General features: G+C 48.3%; 1 protein-coding gene across 1 annotated transcript in view; it reads left to right on the top strand.

Moving 5' to 3' along the window:
- ADAMTSL3 (ADAMTS like 3) overlaps positions 1–16,757 on the top strand; it is a 351,345-nt gene that overhangs the window by 268,266 nt on the left and 66,322 nt on the right. The window contains exon 19 of the mRNA XM_032593550.1: positions 9,306–9,459. Coding sequence (XP_032449441.1) covers positions 9,306–9,459 — 154 coding nt within the window. The remainder of the gene's footprint in view (positions 1–9,305; positions 9,460–16,757) is intronic.

The following is a 16,757-nucleotide window of genomic DNA, read 5'->3' as shown; positions in this document are numbered from 1 at the left end:
TCAGGGGGAAACACGGAGTGCTGTTGAAGTGATGACCTTTCGAAAAGCTCAAGCCTGCTAATGAAGACAAGCAAATCTTTCATCGGGAGGCTTGTTGCTGGGAGGAAAGGGAGACAGGAGAGAAGGCTACCCACGCGAGCTGGCTGGGACCTGAGGCTCGTCAGGTTCCTAGGCAACCCCTGGGCAGGGCGAGGGCAAGCTGATGGGCACCGCGAGAGATCAGCGCAGGCACAGGCAAGACCTCGTCCCGCTCCCAGCCAAAGCTGCATCTCTGGAAGTCTTCCCTGCGAGAGCGAGGGTGGGTGTGCTCACATGCCCGGGAAGGCAGAGCCGGCCTCGGGCTCTGAAACCAAAAGCCAGCATCCAGACGCGGGCCCAGTCAGGGGCACGTGTGGGGTTTCCTGCGGGGTTCAGCTTGTCTCCCGTTAGTAGACATTCCCTCTCATCTCAGACTTGCTTTGTTTTGGCAGAGAGTGATGCCAAAATCGCCACCCTCCCCGAAGGTTTCTGCCAGACCAGTCCTTGTGCCACAGGCTGGCTCACTCGGGGGCAGCCGTCCATCTTGTGGTTCTGGATAAGGCCTTTCTGCGTTGAAACTGGCCACTAACCCTGGACACAGAAAGGCTCAGGAGCCATGCCAGCATTTCCATCTCTCTCCGAGCCAGACCTCTCGGCCTGCAGCTGGAACAGCCCTCTCTCCTGACACTAGCTCTATTCATGGCTGCTGGGGCTTCGTTCGTTCGTTGGCTCGTTGGCTTTTAGATCTGAACCACGCGTCAGGCAGAGAGAAGCCTTCGACTCTTACACTGCATTCCGAGTTGTAAGAAGGGAGCGTTGACTCCTGCGTGGGGCAGTCTTCCCAGACGGCGGATTTCTGGGATCCGCGGACCCCTTGCTGAAATCCGTTCCTTGACTGAAATCCAGAAACCGTTCCTCATTGTGTACCCTCTATATCTTGATGGAGCGTTTGACCATTTTGTCTGCCTTCATCATTCTCCTTCATGATGTTTCTTGGTGGTTTTTTTTTTCATTTTTCCTGTTTACCTAACTACATCTTGTCTACTGGTTTGTCTTCCTCCAAGTCTCCAAAAAGCTCAACATTTGATCAGATATTTGATGCATATCACTGCATTTTTCCTCCAGAGCTGATTCTGTGTCCTGACCTCGTCTCTGACTTCTATAAATAATTCCCTATCTCCAGGAACAGTCTCTAACCCTCTATTCAGTATGGTGTCTGCAGGTGTCCAAATAGGATGTGCCTTCATCCTGGGAAAGCAAAGAGACAGCCACTTAATTCCCAACCGCCTCCCCACCTTGCTTCTGTCTCTTGTTAGTATATCACCACCTTTCCAACACTTGTGATCATCTCTGACTCCTTCAGCTCCTGTGTTCAGCCACCAACGTCTGCTAGCTCGTTAATTCTTGAAATACAGCCATATGCCAAGTAAAAAGGAGATCTCTTTAATGAGAACTTTCACAAAGAACAGCTCAAGATATGTCCTGGACACATGGATTTATAAATACGGCATTCTAATTTTTAATAGACTCATTAACTGTGACTCATGAGAGCAGTGGTGTGTTGGGGCCCATCCATTCCAGCTTGTGAGAACCAGCTGTCATCTCTTAACTCGTGCTCGGTTGATAGCTTGAAATCAGCCATGGTGGAAGCATTCACGCACAGAAGTCGGCACACGTTATAGTCAGTGCTGTCTCCCCAAGAACTTGTGAAGCATTTAGCAGCACACAACTGTATGAGAGGGTTACACACACACACACACACACACACACACACACACACACACACTTCTCATTAATGAGACACTTTTAGCTTATTGATAGTTACTTGGGATGGTAGTGATCTCAAGAAGTTCCAATGTCTGGGGGCATCTGGGTGGCTCAGTTAAGCATCTGACTTCAGCTCAGGTCATGATCTCACAGTTCGTGGGTTCGAGCCCCGCGTCGGGCTCTGTGCTGACAGCTTGGAGCCTGGAGCCTGCTTCGGATTCTGTGTCTCCCTCTCTCTCGGCCCCTCCCCTCCTTGCAGGCTCTCTTGGTCTCTCTCTCTCTTTCAAAAATAAATAAACATTAAAAAAATTAAAAAAGAAATGAAAGAAGTTCCAATGTCTGGACTCTTTCAAAAAGTTTAAGAACCTTTTGGGCTTCTCTAAGGTGTTCTTTATTTTTATCTTCATAATTGGTGTTTGGTAAAGCTAGTTAATATCTTATCTCTAGATGGAAATCCATTCTATCAGTCCTATCCTTCAGGATTAGTTTGATCTTGATCCAAGGTGATTAATCTAAATACATTAGGTATTCCTTCTATGAATAGAAGAATATTCCAGCTTACAAGGTTTATTCTAAAATCTTCCTTTTCCTCTTTTTATTATGTAGTATTCGTTATATGTTTCTTAATATTAATAATTTTGTACATCACCACTCTTCTACTTGAATAGTAATGTCTTTTTAGACTTAATATGGTAGTTTGTTCTTACATTTTGACCCACTTGAAATATACCCAGTGCATTCAAGTCCATACACTTCTCTCTGTTCTATTTATGTTAAATAATACACACACACACACACACACACACACACACACACTCCTGAATATGCCTTATTTTCTTGACTAGGTTGTAGACGCCAGAGGGGAAGGACCGTCTCTGCATATATGTATCCCACTTGGTGCTTGGTAAATACTTGTTGACTAAAATAAAGAGATTTATAAAAGCTTCTTCTAAATTGAACATGCCTATTCGGTTCACCAGCAGACATTGACCGCACACTGCTGTATCGATTACCCTGGGCACTGGGGACCTGGGACAATCAAGAAGGTGGTCTTCATGAGCTCACAGTTGAATGAGGCAGATACAAAAAATTGTGACTGACAAGCCAGTAAAGGGCTCACATCTACAGAACTGTGTGAAGAATGGAGGGGAAACATCTGGGTCTGCGTGGGTCCCAGGAAAGTGTTGCAGAAGATGCAGGTGTAAAACTGGGTCTTAGAGGCTGAGTGCAGGCCGGGTGGAAATGAGACAAAGGGGGTCCAGGCAGTGACAAGAGTGCACACAAAGGCACAGGTTATGAGCTTGGCGGTCTTACGTGGCTTGAGATTAGGTTGCAGCAAAGAAATGGAGGAAGGTGAGACAGGTGGAGAGGAGAGGTTGCCACCAGCCCGGGGAGGACCTCGGTGTGTGTGGTTGTCCCTGCAGTCATTGAGGGCACGGAGAAGGGTTCTGAATAGGGGAGTGAAACGCAAGGCTTTCAGGCATGTGGTTCCGGCAGCAGTGTGAACAGCTCGTTGGGGGAGAAGGAACCAGAGCCTAGGAGACCTTGTTAGATGGGTTGGAATAAAACCAATGAGAATAAGGAAGCAGTCAGGCAGAGAACAACAGTAGATAGTGTTGGGAGATGTTTCTTTAGCAGATAGAGTGGGCAGATTTGGTGACTGAACTGGTGAGATTTGAGCGGAAAAGAGGGGTGTGGTCAAGGGATAAGAGATGGCATTAAGTTTAAAGTTAATTGGGGAAGGAAAAACACATTTGGGAGATGACCCGAAAGGGAGACAAAATGAGTTTATTTTGAAACGTGTGTAGTTTGAGGGTCTGTCAAGGCACCAGTAAAGATTTGCAGCTCAAGAGAGATCTGCAGGATGGTTATAATTGGGGGAAGCATCCACGTTTAAGGGGTAGTTGAAGCCATGGACAAATGAATACTGTGACACGTCAGCATATATTGTCCATGGCAGTTCCTCTGAAAATAGTTAGAAAATAGTGAAGAAAAACCACAATGGCAGCACAGCTGTTTAATATCCCCAGATCCCTCATGGCGAGGGGAATGAAGAGGTACAAACCTCCAGGCACGAAGAAAAGAAGTCACAGTGGTGAGAAGCACAGCACAGGGAATGGCATCAACAATGTCGTAATAACTTCGTCTGGTGACAGAGGTGACTCCACATACCGTGGTGAGCATTTCTTAATGCATGGAGAGTTGTCAAATCGCTAAGTTGGACACCTGAAATGAATATAATACCGTGTGTCAACTATACTTCAATTTAGGGGCTCCTGGGGGCTCAGTCGGTTGAGCGTCTGACCTCGGCTCAGGTCATGATCTCACAGTCCATGAGTTCGAGCCCCGCGTCGGGCTCTGTGCTGATGCCTCAGAGCCTGGAGCCTGCTTCAGATTCTGTGTCTCCCTCTCTCTCTGCCCCTCCCTTGCTCATGCTCTGTCTCTCTCTGTCTCAAAAATAAATTTTAAAAAAACATTAAAAAAAACTATACTTCAATTGAAAAAACAACGCAGAAAACAGAACAATGAGAACTGATAAAGGAAAGGAAAAAAAACACAGTCACGTTAACACAAGTGCTATACGTGGGTGAGGCCAAACCATACCCAATAGTGGAGACTGTGCAGGAGCTGTAAGTTTAACAGCTAGACCGACATGGAGATGATAAGAGGCACGGAAGTCAACCATACGTGACCCCTCGGGGTCTGAGACCAGTAAGTGATGGGAGAGGACTCCAGGGCCAGGCTGTGGCTGAGTGCAGGGGACATCACGCACACCTACGCGGGCCTTAAGAGGGCTGGAGAGCACGAGGGGAACACACATCCTTAAGAGTGCGAAGAAATACCCAGCGAACCTGCTGCGATTGTAATCCAAGCTGAGACAGGACACAAAGCAGAAGTGATGGATGCCCGGACCCCTGGGCGTGGAAGAGTCCAGAAGATATGAATCTCAGAACTGTGGCCACACTGTTGACTACTTCTCCTTAACACCAGAAGAGGGAATAGTAAGGACCCTGAAACACTCCCACCCCGTTACACTCTCCTAAAAGTACAGAAAAAACAGATCTCATTTAAATAGGGGTGTCAGCACACCCCATACAAAGATGCTGTAAAAGTGTCAGTAACATAGCAACATCATGGAAATGCGGCCTTGATGCAGATGAAAATATAACTTACTATTTTGAAGCGAGCTAAGAGAAATTAAGAAATACACAGGAACAGATCGGAAATAGAAAAGCCCGGAAATGAGCTGAATAAATAACCGGGGTGTGAAGGAAAAGAGCTAACGTGGTCCAGGAGAGAACCAGAAAACTTGAGGGTTCCCGAAATGGAGAGTAAACTAGGAAGAAGTGTAGTAAGAGAAGTGGTAGAAAGGAGGGAATTGAAAATAATCAAAGAGAAATAGGAAGAATCCAAGCAAAAAATATTAGATAGAAGGGAGGGGAAAAAATCCAACGTGTAAGTATTTGCTAGAGTTCCAAGAAAATAAAACCAAAACAGAACGAAACTATAAAGAAAATCACCATGTAACACAAATCGCGGTATTGAAAGGGCACACCACGCCCCTAGGAGAAGTGACCTAGTACCGCCAACGTCAAGACATCTTCTGCTAAAAGTGCCAGAGTTTAAAGATGAAGAAAAATGTTTTTTGTATATCCAGGCGAAAAGGCCAAGTCACTTACTAGGGAAAGAAAGTCAGGTTAACATCAGACTTCTCACCAATGCCACTTCACAGGGGAAAACATTGGAACAACATGTTTAACAAACGAAGAGAAGGGAAATGTGAGGCGAGGATTCTCTAGCCTCCCAAGGTGACCTCCAAGTGTAAAGGTCACAGGTACTTACAAAGTTGTAAGAACTCAGGGTGTGTTGTTCCCATGAGCTCTTCCAAAAGAATCTACCAGATTTCTGTGTCATAAATAGTAGAAGCTTTGGCATATGGTTGCTGCTCTGTGAACTGTAACTTATTGCACTGATTCACTTTCTCTCTCTCTGAGTTGGGAACATTCTCTAATGGCACCCTAACTTTGAACTTAGCAGACACGAGGTCACATCAGACCTCCATCCCAAACAGGGGTTTGCAAAGGATCCTCCCATTCATGATGGGGAGGGGGAAATAATCCTGTATTTATCATTAGAAATGGCTTATGAGTGGAGACTGGCAGTGATGTTACTCACTGTTACATGAACCAAAATTTAAAAGTTGACGTTAATTTGTTATTATATGGGAGACTCCTAGATGATGATGTGACTTGGTTAAAAAAAAACAAACAAATCATAACGTGGCAAATGGCAGTGTTAAGTTATTTATTCAAAAGCATACGAAAAGCTTTTCTCTGTACTGAAAATATTAATAGTTTAGGGCTTTCTGTTAAAGAGGACACTCAAGGATTTTAATTTTTTTTTAATGTTTATTTATTTTTGAGACAGAGAGAGACAGAGCATGAACAGGGGAGGGGCAGAGAGAGAGGGAGACACAGAATCCGAAACAGGCTCCAGGCTCTGAGCGGTCAGCACAGAGCCCGACACGGGGCTCGAACTCAGGACCGTGAGATCATGATCTGAGCCGAAGTCGGACGCTTAACCGACCAAGCCACCCAGGTGCCCCATCAAGGATTTTAAAAGAAAATTGCATTCCCCTCCTTTGAAACTCAACATAAAACCCACAAAGAGAATGGAAGAGAGGGAACACTCCGTCTTCAGTGAACAATGAAGTGGCCACAATCCCAAACTGTAAATCATGGAACGCACCTGCCAAAGACCGTAACATCTGGCCCCAAACGAGAAGGGAGCCTGGCAGAAATCCCTCAGGCGCCGAGTGCAGTGTAGATCCCCCCCCCCCACCCCGGGAGGACGCGGGAGAGCCCTCCAAGGCCCCTTCAACAGTCCTTTGACTACAGAGAACAGACGAGGGCTAGACCCGGAGCTGCCCTTGTGTCCCTGTGGAACCATGGGCCAGGTGGCGCCGAAGGACACGCAGCATTGCAGGCCTCCCAACCCAGGAGGGCGGCCGGAGATGAGGTGGCATGTGGTGGCCGTGTTATCACACAGGGAGCCGGTCATCGAAGAGACGGTTCTCGGAGTCCCACCAGCCACTCGAACGCCAAGAGCTGAACAGGCACGCAGGCAGCAGAAATGAAATTGTGGTGCCAGAGCGTCATACACAAGTGAGGTAAACTGCTCATCCCCTGCCCTTGTTGTTCCCAAACAGCTGCACTCATGACTCCAGCCTAAAACCTAGGCATCCCCATCGGGGGATGGGGGGCGAGGAATTGAAGGTGAAGGAGGAAATCAGGTCTCCGGGAAGGGAACAGAAAGCAGCGGTCACGTGAACGGTGGTAACATCTTTGGGATGTTCCAACAAGTAGAGTTCCAACAAGTAGAGTCTGTGTTCCCAAGAAAATTACAGTCATGGCGTCCGGGGCGGAAGGTGGCTTTAAAATTAGGTTTGAGCTCAAAAGGAGATGGTAAGTCAACAAAAGGAGAAGAAAAGATAACTGGAACATTCATGGGGGGAAAAACAACAGAAAAGAAAAATTAAGAAGAGCAGAAATACAAGGTTACCTTACAAGCAACAACAAAATTAAAGTGAAAACCGAGATACCGTGTGCAGGCTGGAAGGACTCACGTACAGGGATAGGAGAAAGAGTACAGATGTGAAGTTGGTTTTCAGAGGCAGTGATGGATGTGGGAGACAGAGAGGAGATCACACCCAAGCCCACTGGAATTTCTGAAAAGAGCAGAACAAATGGAACAGGAAATGAAAGAGAATGGGGCACCTGGGTGGCTCAGTCGGTGAAGCGTCAGACTCTTGATTTTGGCTCAGGTCATGATCTCATGGTTCGTGGGTTTGAGTCCCACGTCAGGCTCCGCACTGACAGTGGGGAGCCTGCTTGGGGTTCTCTCTCCCTCTCTGCCCCTCCCTGTATCACACGTGCTCTCTCTCAAAAATAAACATCAAAAAAAAAAAAAAAAAAAAAAAAACAGTCAGCAATGACATCTCGGAACAGAATGTACATATCAGAAACCCTGACGTTACCTGGACAGCATCATGAATGCTACCTGGAGGTTTGGAAGGAAGAGGTGGCAGGAATGAACGGGTTTATTTCCTCATCTTTCCTAGCCAGTAGATACTCTCCTAAGTCCAAACATGTCATTAAAAACAATCATCGAGGGGCGCCTGGGTGGCACAGTCGGTTAAGCATCCGACTTCAGCCAGGTCACGATCTCGCGGTCCGTGAGTTCGAGCCCCGCGTCAGGCTCTGGGCTGATGGCTCAGAGCCTGGAGCCTGTTTCCGATTCCGTGTCTCCCTCTCTCTCTGCCCCTCCCCCGTTCATGCTCTGTCTCTCTCTGTCCCAAAAATAAATAAATGTTGAAAAAAAAATTAAAAAAAAAAAAACAATCATCGAAATATCTTGTTGGTTTCTACAATTTTTGTCTTTTTAATTTTCTTTCTGAACATTAGAGGGTTCTTTTGGGGAATTGATTGTCAGGGTGAAAAAAAAAAAGGTCAGACATTCACCTTTTTCTTTTTAAGAAATTAATTTTATAAAAAAAAATGTTTTTAGGTTTACTTATTTTGAAAGAGTGTGCAAGAGGGGGACGGGCAGAGAGAGTGGAAGAGAGAGAATCCCAAGCAGGCTCCACACTGTCAGCACAGAACCCGACTGGGGGCTCGACCCCATGAACCATGAAATCATGACCTGAGCTGAAATCAAGAGTCAGATGCTTACCTGACTGAGCCACCCAGGCGTCCCTCAACATCTCTTTTAATTCTACTTTAGTTCCCTTTTTTTCTAATACACCTAATGAAACTGCATTACATTTTTCAATTAAAATTGCATGTACACACAGTGATTATCAAATATCAATGTTATACACACATGGATGCCCAAATATTAATGTGACTTTATGTGAAGCAGTTTGAGTGGGTTTTTAAAAAAAAAAAACAAAAAAAACCTTTCCTTTTGTGTTTATTTCTTGAAGTCTTGGTTGTGGGTATGTATCTTTTTTTTAAAGCACAATTATCTTACTTTATAAATAAATAGCTAAAAAATAAGTCAGATATCAATCACAATGCCAAAAAATCCTCATGACGGGAGATTACTGGCAATTAATTGCCGTCTCAGGAGGAAGGAAGGAAGAAGAGGAGGAAACTTCCCATACTATAAAAGATAAGTCAAAAAAAAAAATAGTGGGGATGAAAATATGGCGTAGGGAATGCAGTCAGTGATACCATGAGAGCATTGTGTGGTGACGGCAGGGGACAGCACTTGCCGTGGTGAGCACGGAGTACCGGATCGACTCGTCCAATCGCTGTGTTGTACCCCTGAAGCTCATGTAACATTGTTGTGCCACGTATACCTGAGTTAAATAACAGAGAAATAAAAAAGAGGAGGCGTTCGCGCCCAGGAACCGGCAGCCGCACGTACAGCCCCTCTTGTTGTCCCAGTGGAGACGTGGCTGTTGGCCGCGTCGTCGGCCGACGCTCCATGTGACCGGTGCACACTTCTCCTTGCAGTGTTCCGTCAGCTGTGGCGTTGGAACCCAGCGAAGAAAGCAGGTGTGTCAGAGGCTGACCGCCAAGGGCCGGCGCGTCCCCCTCAGCGAGGTGATGTGCAGAGATCTCCCAGGGCCCCCTCTCGTAAGATCTTGCCAGATGCCTGCCTGCAGTAGTAAGTATGGAATGGCCACGCTCCGCTGGGTGTGCCCGTGCTGTTCCTCTCGTCCCGATGGCTTCCTTTCCCGTAAAGCAGCACATTTCTGATCTGTGGCTAAAGCAGACCAAGCAGAACTCAGAATTGTAGGAGATACAGTTGTAAGGCAAGCCGGCCTTAGTATGTCCACCCACCTTGACAGACGGCCTCTGTTCTGTGGCCTCGCTTGGGTTTATACTTCCTTCTTCCTTCGCTTGACCACGGTTTCTTCCACTAATGATTAATTCGTGAGTATTCCTTGTAGAAGTGAAGCCAAACTAGTCTCCGGTTTCCTTCGCCAAGGATGCGTCTGGATCCATTCTAGTGAGAGTGGAACAGCTAAGTAGGTTTAGGTATTCAAGCATCTCTTCTTGTGTAGACAGTAAAACCTTGGACCGCGGTGAGTAACTTGTTCTCCGAGGGTTCCGCAAGACGAGCAAACATTTCTAATAAATGTTAACTTGATAAACGAGCGATGTCTTACAGTACGAGTAGGACGTGATGCCGAATGTCACGTGATTTATACCTGAGCCAGTGGCTCTTGAGTTTCGCTTTGATTATACAAGTGCTTTTGACGACAGGCATGTTTCTGGAATGAATTATGCTCGCAAACCAAGGTCTTACTGTAATCTGAAACCAGCAAGGAAAACATGAAACACTGCTTCAATTCTAAATGATAAGCTCAGCTTCGAGACTTAATAAGGTAGCTTCATTATATCCAAAAGCTAATATGCATATGTCACATTCCTCTGTATTTTCAGTGTAGATGAGAGAATGTTTACACTTGCATCTGTGGGTTCCAGGTAGGACGATGGGTGGTAACAAGTGAGTTGGGGGCTGGCCCTACAGCAAATGAAAATAACCACCCCAGGAGAGGTGGAGTTCGGAGCTAGGGGGAAAGCCATACCAGGACTGTGCAGCTTCTGGGTCTGTTTCTTGCTTTGTTTTTCACTGTGATCAATGACTCACCTGTTAAGTAATATTAATTACCTCAGGTACCCTCCTGAGCTTATGGTAAGAAAAAAAAAAATCAGAAATTAACTATTATGTTCATGCTGCTTAAGGGGAAAAAAACCCCTTAGATATAAAATCCAAATTTACCCACAACTTTCTGGGAGAAACTCATAAAACAAAGTTTAAAAAAAACAGTTACAACTTAAAAAAAAGAAGTGGAGGCTCTTTTTGGCTGTTAATTGAGCATTTATTGGTTGGAACTCCTCGCATGCACTAAGCCATTCAGCCCCCAGCAATTTGTGAGACACATATTATTCCCATTTAGAGATGAGGAACCCAAGACTTAGAGAACGTGTGAGGCTTGACCGAAGACCCATAGCTGCCGGTTGGACGCCTTGGCCTGTTTGACCACAGGTCTGTGTGATTCCTGAGTCCACACTCTTAGCTGCCTCTTTATGCTGATCGATAGACAACGTTAACTTTTTCCCTTGGGAATTCCTTGAGAACAGATTTTCAAACTCTTGAGACTCCACGTTCCATCGTGTCCTGGAATTTAAGAATGCCTGTGGCCTAGGGCACAGGGTCGTCCTTCAAAGTGCTTATCGACTTGGTTTTTAGTGATTGTGGACAGTTGCGTACGGCGGTGCGCTTAGACCGCAAGCTGCCTTGCGGAGAGTGAACTTCAAGGCGTCCAGGCGCTTCCCCGAAGATCATCTCAGCATGTGGCGCGCCACGTGGTGCAGGTGAACTTAGAAACTATCAGAGCGTGCAGCGCAGAGCAGGGTAAAATTACAAGTTTTAGAGAGAGCGAAAAAAAGCAAGCAAAAGGACGGTGATACTTCTCTTTCCCCACCCCATTCCCTGGCTTGCCAAACGCATGGGGCATGGAAAGCAGAGAAGGGAGGGGAACGCCCGCTCCCAGCCTCACCCCAGCGGGGCCTCGGCTTCCTCCGTGGCCTGGCTCCCGCCATCACCTTTGCACCGTGATGGGGCATCCTCTTCTTCCCGGAGCCAGGAGGTGCGCTCGGGGGCTCACGGGCCCTCCGGACCCCTGCGGTCTGGCGCCTCCCCTGCTTCCCCCTGCCCGCCCGCCACCCTGCGCTCAGCGCCAACTCTGCCCTCGACGTAGCTTCCAGGGCATCACGCGCAGCGGTTAAAGCCTCACTGCAGTATTCTTGCTCGCTCTGCACCCCCCGCCTCGATCACCTACTCCAACTCTGGCTTTACTTTTCAGGTGATATTTGTTTGGCTTTGGGTTCCCCGGTCTGAGCTACTAGGATTTGCTGAAGGAAATAGCATCACATTCTTCATGCTCATGCTGATTTACCTGGGCATCGAGTGTTTTTCTTTTCCCCCGTGTTTCCTAAGAATTCCTTAGACATTCACCATAGAAGCTATTGTTAACTACTGCGTTTCCCATTTCTCTGTTAACTACTGCAACTCCTAATTTCCCACTTCTCTGTTGATGGACTCGTCTTTTATTCCACGGGGAATAGCAAGGCCTATCTGCCATAGTGTCCTCTGACTTTCCGCCCCCTTCACCTCATTTCTGCCCCATCTGCCCCCCAAGATTGGAAATGTGTGGTCTTCTTTGTGGGCCCGACCCCTGCATGATTGGAAGGGGCCTGAAGACGAGAAAGACCGAGTCCACCTGTGCTGTGATCTTTATTCCCTTTCAAGCCCCCACCTCTCACTAAGCATCCTAACTGGTGCCTCCAGTTTAAGTAAAACCCATCCTCTTTGTTTATTTTTTTTAACTATTATTTTTTTAAAATTTTTTTGACGTTTATTTATTATTGAGAGACAGAGAGACACAGAGCGTGAGCAGGGGAGGGGCAGAGAGAGAGGGAGACACAGAATCCTTAGCAGGCTCCAGACTCCGAGCTGTCAGCACAGAACCCGCCTCGGGGCTCGAACTCACAAACTGTGAGATCATGACCTGAGCCGAAGTCGGTCGCTCGACCGACTGAGCCACCCAGGCACCCCATTAACTATTATTTTTGAGACAGAGAGAGAGACAGACAGTGTCAGCTGGGGAGGGGCAGAGAGAAAGGGAGAGAGAGAAACCCAAGCAGGATCTGTGCTGTCGGAGCAGAGCCTGATGCGGGATTGAGGCCACGAAGCGTGATTGCGACCTGAGTCATGATCAAGAGTCCAATGCTCAACCACCTGAGCCCCCCAGGCATCCCCAACCCATCCTCTTTGGATGAATGAGTTTTGTTGATCTTCATTTTGACCATGTTCATGGGCAGTTGGGTGGAGGGCGGGTGGGAGAGATGTCTGGAGCACCACACGGTCCGGTTATACCCCTGCCTGGGTCCCCCCTACATTCCCTGCCTCCCCCCACTCCAGACTTTGATCATTTCTCGAATTCTTTCTCCCGCCATATCTAGCAACTGACATTCTTCTTATTCCTGAAAGACCAACGCAAACCCTGCCTTCCCCCACGATCTTTCTCAGTGGAACCTTCTCTGGAAGGTAATACAACCCCCCGAGTTACAATCCCAGCCGTTGCCTGGCCCTGTGACATCAGGCAAGTTACCTAATCTCTGCCAGGCTCTATGTTCTCATCTGCAAAATGGGAATAGTAAATTGCATCTACCTTGTACGATTGCTCTGAGACGTAATACCTATAAAGTGCTTAGAAGCAATGCCAGACGCTGACTGAAGGCTCAAAATATTAGTTACTTTTAATGCATCCCTTTAATTCCTGTCACAGCTATGAAGACAGGACACGTTGTGACAGAGCAACTTGTGTCTTCTGTCCCAGGAGGGTGCAGGGTGCTTGTGTGGGGCAGGTACACAGTAGCCCTGGACTTCTCCATCGAGGCCCCCCCAACGTGCTTATCATGACTCCCACCCGTAGAGATGCTTTTCCCATATCTCGGACTCGGATTCTCTTCATGTTGCCGTTGGAAGTCTTGTCTTCTAATTAGGGATCTGAATGGGGGAGAAACATAACGGAAATGTAGTATTTGATTTTAGACTTTTTAAATTTTATTTCGACATTCTTTATTTTTGAGACAGAGAGAAAGCGCGAGCTGGGGAGGGGCAGAAAGAGAGCGAGACGGGAACCGAAGCAGGCTCCGGCTGTCAGTGCAGAGCCCGACGTGGGGCTCGAACCCACGAACCGCGAGATCACGACCTGAGCAGAAGTCGGATGCCGGAGCCGACCGAGCCACCCAGGCGCCCTGATTTTAGACTTTTTTTTTTTTTTAATTATGGCTCCAGGTTTCTAGGGTTCCTGAGTTTTGGTGAAACAGATTCGTATTTGTTGTCAAAGTACTGAGATCAGGATGGTTGGGGCAGGGGGAGACAGCCAGGCTGACAGCGTATACACCCATCCCTTCCAAGGGCTGTCTCGAACACACTCATTTCTCTGCAGCTCAGGGTCTCTCCCTGAGACCCTCTCTCCCTCTCCCAAGGCTCTGCCTTGTTAGCTCTCCCGCCTCCCACACACACCTTGGACTCTAGCATAGAACACACGATGACAGCGTTTCCTATTCTTTTTTTTTTTTTTTTTTTAATTTTTTTTTTTCAACGTTTATTTATTTTTGGGACAGAGAGAGACAGAGCATGAACGGGGGAGGGGCAGAGAGAGAGGGAGACACAGAATCGGAAACAGGCTCCAGGCTCTGAGCCATCAGCCCAGAGCCCGACGCGGGGCTCGAACTCACGGACCGCGAGATCGTGACCTGGCTGAAGTCGGACGCTTAACCGACTGCGCCACCCAGGCGCCCCCAGCATTTCCTATTCTTTATGCAGCCATTCACCAAGTGCTGCTGTGTCTCAGATGTTATGATACAAAGCGGAAGACACATTCTCTTGTGATTAAGAGCTCATGGTCCAGTGGGAGAGAAATCTGCGTAGAGAAATGAGACCAGGAAAGTGCCATGGGTGCCGTGATAGAATGTGGAAGGCCAATGCCAACCGGGGGGGTGGGGGAGGTCAGGAAAGGTTTCACGGAGGAGGCTCCCTCGGGCAGAGTTCTGAAAGATGGGCGTCCATTCTCCAGACCCACACTGGGGAGGACACAGGAGAATGTGGGAGAAGAGAGCAGTGTGGACAAAGGTAGGGGGTGTCAAATGGACTTGTATGTCCGGGGAAACCGTAAGAAATACCGTGAGATTAGAACATAGGTTCAAGACTATGACAAAAGAGAAAGCTTGAGAATGTAGCTGTAGAGGGTGTTGGGACTCTATGCTAAGAAGTTTAGATTTTATCCAAGAAGGAGATGAGGCGGTCAGGTTTTATTTTGGTTCATTTACTCCAACAGCTATGTGGATACATTGGATAAATACGAGGGTGCAGGCTGGGAGTCTGGGGGTGGGACTCTGGCAGTTTCTAGGTGAGAGAGTGCCAGGGCGGAGCCCCACGATGCCACAGACATCCCGCCTTAGTACCTGGGGCTGGGGGCCACGGCCCAAGGGCAGGGGAGTGCTTGTACGCATTTAATGGCCGGCTCTGGGGCAGAGGGTGGTGAGGAGGGAGGGTAGCAACCCTTTGTTACCTTTGCTGATTTCTGCCCAGCGAGGACTACCATCGTGGTTGGCTTCCGGCTGCTGATGTGATATGGTTGAATGCAGAGTTGGGGACAGGTAGCAACAAGCTCGCTGACCTGAGAGCCCGTGAGAGGTAGGGCCAGCACGCCGCTGGGCAGGGAGGCCTCACACTGACTTTCTGGTTTCTGACTTGGGGTAACTGGGGGAAAGTGATGCCATTCACTCAGGAAGCACAGGAAGAGGAGGATACTGGGATGGGATGGGAGGCAGACATAATGAGTTCAGATTCTAATGTTTTAAACTTGAGGGCGGCTTAGTCGGTGAAGCGTCTGACCTTGGCTCAAGTCATGAACTCGCACTCTGTGGGTTTGAGCCCCGTGTTGGTCTCTGTGCTGACAGCTTGGGGCCTGGAGCCTGCGTGGGATTCTGTGTCTCCCTTTCTCTCTGCCCCTCCCCTGCTCATGCTCTGTCTGTCTCTGTCTCTCAAAAATAAATAAACATTAAAAAAAAATTTTTAACTTGAGGTACCAGGAAGAGATTTCTGGGAAGCAGTGAATAGAGGTCCAGGCTAGACAGATGATAAATTAGAACTGACAAACTAGGGCTGATACACTAGGCCTCCATAAACTAGACTGATAGGCCTGATAGACTAGATGTGATCAACTAGACCAGATAAACGAGACCTGATAGATAGAGTGCACAAACCAGAGCAGCTAGACTAGACAGCCCAAAGCTGCTCATTGCATCCGCAGGGTCACCCAAGGAAAAGCTTAGAGAAGGAAGAGAAAGCCACTCTCTGCACAGCAGGTGAGGCTCGTACCTGATCAGGCTGGGCCAGACTTGTAGTTCAGGGGTGTGTCCAGGGGCAGGAGGATGCAGTCGCCCAAGGCCAGACCAGTTCTTGCCCAGACGCCATGTCCGATGATGTCATGCTCCAGGCACTTCTCCAGAGGAACTCATGGGAGTCCCAACAGGAGAGCAGGTCCAGGCTGTGGAACCCGGCAGCCTGGCAGGGCCCGAACCCCGGGTCGCTCCCCAGGCACACCTGCTCCTAATATGCTCTGTACCCAGCGTGAGCCCTTGCCACAGCAGGGTTAGGATGGGACCGGCTGGGGCCACACCACCTACCTTCCAGCAGATTGGCAGGCAGCCAGAGGGAGCAGTTGGCCCTCACGCGGCTCACCCGCCACTTGGGCGGGTTCCTCACCAAGGCCGAATGCCGCCTATCACCTACAGGCTCCCCAGGCTGTCTTAGAAGGAGTCAGGGCCCCATCTAGTTTAAGCCTCGGGCTCAGCTGAGGGACATCTGGCCACCAGTGGACCTAAAGGTGCTTAGAACCCCCGTCCATGCTTGCTTCTAGAGCATCGGGGTACTGTGTGCGTTTATACCAGCCTCAGATCATCCCTTCAGACCACCATTCAGCTACACGGACGTGCTTCCTTTCCACGTGGCCTTCTGCGTCCCAGGAAGCGCAGGAACTTCCAAGCTATGACCTCATCCTTAGCAGCACGGCTACCCCCCAAATAGTCAGTCTCCTCACACGCCTCCGGTGCCTGAATTTAAAAACCTGACTCTAGGGGTGCCTGGGTGGCTCAGTCGGTTGAATGTCCAACTCTTGATCTAGCTCAGGCCTTAATCTCAGGGTTGGGAGCTCAAGCCCCACATTGGGCTCCTTGCTGGGCATGGAGCCTACTTAAAAAAACGAAACAAGACAAAAACCCTGACTTTGACCCAGTTTGTGTTGTGACTTTGAAGCCATCCATGTGCACATCCCTCTTTTCCACTGTCCACCTCCAAGGGACCAGGGACCAGGCAGGGTG

The sequence above is a fragment of the Lynx canadensis genome, chromosome B3, assembly GCF_007474595.2.
Source record: "Lynx canadensis isolate LIC74 chromosome B3, mLynCan4.pri.v2, whole genome shotgun sequence".
NCBI lineage: Eukaryota > Metazoa > Chordata > Mammalia > Carnivora > Felidae > Lynx > Lynx canadensis.
Note: the sequence above shows the minus strand (reverse complement) of the source record. Positions and strands in the feature narration are given on the sequence as shown.